At 30.5% G+C, this 6,896-nt stretch overlaps 1 protein-coding gene across 1 annotated transcript; it reads right to left on the reverse strand.

Annotated features, from left to right (window-relative positions):
- Positions 1–3,440: 3,440 nt before the first annotated feature.
- Positions 3,441–4,052, reverse strand: LOC140920477 (uncharacterized). Its single transcript, XM_073368757.1, has 2 exons — positions 3,822–4,052; positions 3,441–3,770 (listed from the first exon to the last, which is right to left on the reverse strand). The coding sequence occupies exons 1-2, from the start codon at positions 4,050–4,052 to the stop codon at positions 3,441–3,443; spliced, it is 561 nt and encodes a 186-aa protein (XP_073224858.1).
- Between the last annotated feature and the right edge of the window lie 2,844 nt (positions 4,053–6,896).

Here is a 6,896-nt window from a genome sequence, read left to right on the forward strand (position 1 = left end):
CTCGATCAAAGTCCTGATGGAAACAAAACTAGAAGAGGCAGAGTGGGTTCAATCACGATATGACCAACTGAATCTCATAGAAGAAAAAGGAATGATAGTTTTGTGTCATGGTCAACTTTATCAGAAAAGACTTAAAAAAGTCTACGAGAAAAAAGTCCATCCTCGAGAATTTCGAGAAGGAGAATTAGTGTTAAAGAAAATATTGCCCATAAAAAAGGATTCTTGGGGAAAGTGGACTCCGAACTACGAAGGACCATATGTTGTGAAAAAAGCTTTCTCTGGGGGAGCTCTATTGTTCGATGTTGTGCCTTACACTATTTCTAAACAAATTCAGTCTCATTTTGTTTGTTCTAACGTTTTTAAAAAAAATGTTATTTTATGATAATAAATATGAGAATTTGAAATATATGAAAATAAAAAAAAAATATCTTAAATATTTTGACGCTTGAAAATATATACACGGGAACGCGAGATATATGGTTGTATAAAAAAATGAAGGATAAGCATTTTAAATAATGCACATTTGATTGACCTCAAGAAAAGTGATTACACAAGATATACGTCATCATTGTTATCGTCGTTGATTCATTGAATCTTATAAGTGTATAAAGTCGCATAAGGATCGGGGAACCAAAAAAAAAATGAATAAAGCAACATAAAAAATATAAAAAATTATTTAAAAGGAATTTATCTTCATTGCATGCATGTTACATTTTTTTTTTTCAAATACTCACACATGATTTATGCATCTTCACTCATATTTTACATATACTCAACAACTTCTTATATCATGCATAATGAGTTAATCATGCATATCTTATGTGTATATTTTATTTATATTCAATAACTTTTGTATCACATTATTCATTTTACGTTTGCATTACCACATAATTAAATAGGGGCTAGTACCTAATTTTTGTCCAATTAATTTAAAATTATTTTAATAATAATAATAATATGTTTAAATATTTTTACAATCATTTTTCAAAAATACCATTATTTTATATTCAGATTTAAGTATATATTAAAAATAAAATAAAAAGGAAAAAGAAATAAAATATTTTTATTTGATCTGCAACCATTGCTGGGCACAGGTTTACTTCAGATCGTACACGTTTCCTAAGTTTCCTTCCGTTCACACGTCTTCAACGTTCCCTGGTCCTTTGTCTTCTATACCTTGTGAAGATCCCTGTTGCAAGCAAAGACCATCCTTTGTCTTCTATACCTTGTGAAGATCCCTGTTGCAAACATGTTATAAACCGGTTTCTTTGATTATTTTTTTAGTTTAATAAAGAAATGCAATACACTCAATGTAAAGTTAACAGGTTTCTTTTTTTCCCTTAACGGTACTTTGCTTAAATTTTATTACAAAAACAGTGTAAAATCCAATGAATTTTTGTTGAGTAACAATACAAAATCCAGAACATGTATTTGTACAATGAATGAAAACATTAGCCGTTTCTCTTATAAATTGAGGCAAACAGAACTGAGAGAGGGGAGGAAATTTTCAAAAACAATTCAGCAAATTCAGATCCATCAAACCCATATCCATAGCTAAAGGATATTCAAACCCATTTTAAGATCAAAGAGACGGCATAGGAAAGGTTTGCGTTTGAAATTTTGTGTATGAGTTTGGAATGGGTGTGAGGTTTGCTCATCTGTTTCCTGATTTGTTTAGGCATAAGTAGCACTTTCATTTTATTAAGGGTTAGGGTATTATTTTCATTAAATTATTATTATTTATGTTTAATATAATTAATTATGATTATTATAAAAATTATGAATACAGTTAAATAGTAATAAAGGTCATTTATTTTACATTATAACAATTTTTCACTTATTTACAAAATATATTAAAAAAAGGATTATATTTATAATTAATATAATTTTTTTATTCATTTAATAGATTAAGTTAAATTCCATATTTTTTTTTTTTTATTTTTGCTATTTTATTCTCGTGGTTATAACTAATTCTATTTCGAAAAAAAAAATCATTTAAACTTGTTTAATATTTAATATCTTTTTTTTAAAATATAATAATAACAAATATTTCATTAAAAATTAACTAGATGTGATCTCTTTTTAATTTTTGAGTTATTAGAACACAAATTGTGACAATTTGATGGTTCTAAATCTCATATTCACAAAATAAATTAATAAAATAAAATCATAAACAAGTTAATCATAAAAATTATTTATATTTTAATCCTAGAGTTACATACTATAAATTAAACTATGTTGTTAGTTTGGAAACTTAATTTAAAAATAAAAATAAAAATATTCTTAAGAGGATTAAATTAGATGTGACATCTTTTTACTCCTTGAATTTTGAGACACGAGTTGTACAATTCGATCGTCTTAAAATTCATATTTTAAGATAATTATTCAAATCGAGCAAGTTAATTTCTTTATGCTTGTCAAAATTAATTTTTTTTAAAAGAAAATAACAAAAAATAAAATTTATTTAAAAGCAATGAACACATCCACATTTTCTTCCAAGAACTACGTAGCTTTGATTTCTCCATCGCACCGGGAGATACGTAGGAGCAAGATCACACTCAAATGAGGAAGTTTATTTTTTTTTGCTTGTCAAAATTAATTTTTTTTTAAAAGAAAATAACAAAAAATACAATTTATTTAAAAGCAATCAACACATCCACATTTTCTTCCAAGAACTACGTAGCTTTGATTTCTCCATCGCACCGGGAGATAAGTAGGAGCAAGATCACACTCTTGTCAAGTACAATAATAATTTTTTTTTTACTCTTTTAAATATGTTTTTATCTCAAAAAATCACATTTATAAAAAACAATTTATATTCATATTTAATAATAAAGAAAAATAAATATATTTAAGTTGATATAATTTTGCACAATTAATTAAAGGTAACCGTATTTTAACGGATGCCGTAGGGTGCTAATACCTTCCCTACGCATAATCGACTCCCGAACTCAAAATCTGGTTTCAAAGACCATTTTTACATTTTTAAGGGTTTCCCAATATTTTCCCTATTTTAAAATAAATTTTGGTGGCGACTCCATTGAATTCGATGAAAACTCGGATTTTTAGGCCGCAACACCATGGTTGATTTCTTCTTGAAGGGGAATTTCTTTGGTACTCTTTTGTTCAATGGACATTCAGTTTTATAATGTCCTTGTTTGTTGCGTCTGAAACAAGTGATTTTACTTTTATCTACTTCAGTTTTGAAGTTCTTTTTATTTGGAGATCTCTTTTTGATTTGATATCTTCTCCTCATCATTATTTGTATCTTTCTTGTGAGGAAAGAAATCTCTTCATCAACATCTTCTTGACTATCTTCTGAGTCACTTTTGTCATTTGTTTGTTGAATGCTAGGTGAATTTTGAGATGCTTTTAAAATTATTATTTTGTCTTTCTTTACAGGTTTATCTTCTTGTAACAGCACTCCATGTGCCAATAAGTTATTCCAAACCTAGTACCTCAAGATTCTTGGCTTGACTTACAGTTGTCACCATTAGTCTCCACATGATTAAAAGACATCCCATGATTTTTCTAACCTTGTCTTGCGCTGAATAGGCTTTGCCAAAAGAACACATTTCATTCACTATGATTGTGAATCTTAAGTACATTTCATCGATTGTTTCTCCTTCATTCATCTCAAATAATTCGAACGTTCGAATGTCAATGTCAATTCTTGTTTCCTTAACATGACTTGTTCCTTCATGGTGAGTTTGCAATGTATCCCATACTTTCTTTTTCGTATCACATTCATCTACTTTTTCACTTTCTTCCTTGCTTAAAGCACATGATAAAAATGATTGAGCTTTTGAGTTTAGAAGTACCTTAGATTTTTCATCTGTTGTCCAATCTACTTTTTGCTTTTCAGCAGATGTTGAATCAGATTGATCTAATCTTGGTATGAAATCTCCATTTGTGATGATTTGCCACATAACAGTGTCTTGTGAGTTTAGGAACAATTGCATTTTGCATTTCCAGAAATAATAATCTGAGCCATTAAAGTATGGTGGTCTATTTGATGACCCTCCTTCAGCAATGTATTTAGCTTTTGACATTATTTTACTGAATTTTTTGCTATAACACTTTTTGGGTGTTTAATCCTTGGAGACTGGCTCTGATGACAATTGCAATAACAATGTCAATTATAAGGAAAGGGGGTTAGAATTATAATTGCCCCTTTTAAAAGTTCCAGTTTAAAAAACTGAAATGTTTAACTCAAGATTGATCTTGGTTACAAACGAAGAATGTTCTTGGCTAGTGGAAAAATAACAATATCAATTTATCAATATAAAAGTTGATTGGAAGACAAAGAATAAATAGAGATAGGGATAAGGAGATCACACAAGTATATATCATGGTTCACCCAACACGGGTTACGTCTAGTCCTCACAAATGTGAGATTTTCCACTAAGTGCTCAAAGCAAGAACATTTTTGGTTTTCACACAATTTTTCACATATTAGTCATGAACTATTACACAGTTCTACCATTCTACCTAGAAAGGATTTCCACAAGTTACCTTACACTATTTCAGAAAAGATTTTACAAGCTACCTTTTAAATTATAAAGGATGTTTACACACTATTGAAGTTATGTTAACAATATAACATTGAGTTACAAAGTAATGATTTTGAGATTGTTAGAATTTGGGTATTGCTCAACGTTTGTTTGAGAAATAGATTCTAAATTTTAGAACTCAATCAGCATTGATTCTAATATCACACTAAGAATGGAACTGCACCTTAGAATGATTTGAGAATGCTCGAGTATGATTGAATGAGTGATGTTTTTGCTTCGCACTTTGAGTTCTGATTTGTTCTTTATCATGAAGCTTTAGTTATACGCTTCAAGAGAGCTTTTGACAAATCATTTAACCGTTGGAAGTAGGTCAGTTGTCATTGATGTAGCTAAATATCACTAGTAAGGGGGTTGAATAGGGATTTTGCCGTTTAAAAATATTTTTCTCTTGTTTTAAAAACTATCCTCTTAGAGAGGATGTTAACTCGAGGATGGTTATTTAAACCTTTAAATTAGAGCTAAGCAAAAGAAAGAGAAAATGTAAAGAGTAACACACACAACTTTTATACTGGTTCACCCAATGAAGGCTACGTCGAGTCCTCACACACTTGTGAGATTTCACTAATGTTCAAACTGATCAACCTCTCACAGAGGATGATTACACTTTGTGTATTCTTTAGCTTCACCAAGCTTACAATCGAGTTTCAAATATTTCCAAGCGTAACTTACTTGGAAATTATAGAGTGATATGAATATGATTGTTTCTCTTTTCTTAAATACTTTCTAAAAAGATATTTCAAAGAGCTAGTGTAGGATTATAGAAAGTATGAAGAGATGATGGATATTGCTCTTGATAGCTTTAAGATACTTGATCTTTTTATGCAATGTTGTTGTGTGTTTGATGATGAATAGTGTGCTGCCTTTTATAGAGGTCTTATAATGATCTTTCCGCGTGGCAAGCTTTTTATGACCGTTGAAGACTTGATAAAAAAGTCCAAGGTCTTGCATCATATTTACAGAACTGTCATCCAACTGTCTTTGGACAAACTCAGTCCATCCTTGAGCAGAAGGATCAACTCCTTGGAACTTGATCTTGAGTTGTCCTTTTCTTTTCTCATTCTTCAAGATATGTAAGGCTATATCTTTGACTTTATGGGCTACAACCTTTTCTGAAGCTTGAATGGCTAATTCATTTTCACCTTTTGAGAGTGATGTTGACAAGAGAGAAAGGCCAATGCTCAAGCACGTGGGTCATGTTGGACTTTAGTCCTTTGAATCCTAATTTTGACATAATTAACAAACATACAATGTTCATACATCATATGATAAATCTAATATTTGAATTCAGCAAGATTTCAGGAACAACAATCCAATCCTACACACTTGGAACATATTGCTTGGAACACAAGAAATCAACAAAAGTTGATTTTTGACTGAGTAAATCGATTGGGAAATCGACTGACTAAATTAGAAATGAAAACTGCACAAGTCAGTGGCACCCTGTTTTACAGGCTAATCGATTGACAAATCGATTATACATTTCACAAAATAAACCTGATTGAAATAAATCGATTAGGAAATCGATTGTACAAGTCACAGTGACACTCCAGTTTTGAGGGGAATCGATTGGCAAATCGATTGATTAAGATGTTTTTCAGAAACTATATAAACTGTCTTCAATCATTCTTTCAATAACAATATGATAAACACTTTGAATATTCTTGACATACAAAAGAACTCTCAATAACACTTGGTTAACATACTGAGATTACTTTTTCAGATCACAACCAAAGAGATTATCAACAATCAATAAGAGAACTGGAAAAGTGATCTTGAAAGACAAGGTTCTCATGAACAATCCTTGAATATCCAGAATCGTGAGAAGTCACATTGACCAAGATTGAAGACTTCTTTTTGTTCTTCCTTTATCTAGTTTGTAATAATACTTTGAAAAGAAACGAAAGCGAGAAAAGCCAGCTTGAAACTGGTGGCTACTTTCTTGGGTGAGAGTGCTCAACAAGAAAGAGTTGTACTTTGATTCTGTGATAGGTTGCTGAGTATCTACAAGGATCAGAGGGTGATCAATAGGAAAGAGATCATTTAGATAGATAGGTTTCGGGAATGAAACTGGACAATCTGTAATTGATTCTTTCTATTGGAGAAGAAAATCTGAAATCCGATTGGATTGTCAGGACTGGATGTAGGTTGTCTCGTTGACAACTGAACCAGGATAAATTCTTGGTGCAATCTTCTCTAACCCTTAACTCCTTTAATTTTCTATCTTGCAATATTTGCCAGTATAAATCCTTGGTGCAATCTTCTCTAACCCTTATCTCCTTTGATTTACTATCTTGATATATCTGTATATGTGATTAAAATTAG

This window comes from Cicer arietinum, chromosome 5, assembly GCF_000331145.2.
Source record: "Cicer arietinum cultivar CDC Frontier isolate Library 1 chromosome 5, Cicar.CDCFrontier_v2.0, whole genome shotgun sequence".
Classification (NCBI taxonomy): domain Eukaryota; kingdom Viridiplantae; phylum Streptophyta; class Magnoliopsida; order Fabales; family Fabaceae; genus Cicer; species Cicer arietinum.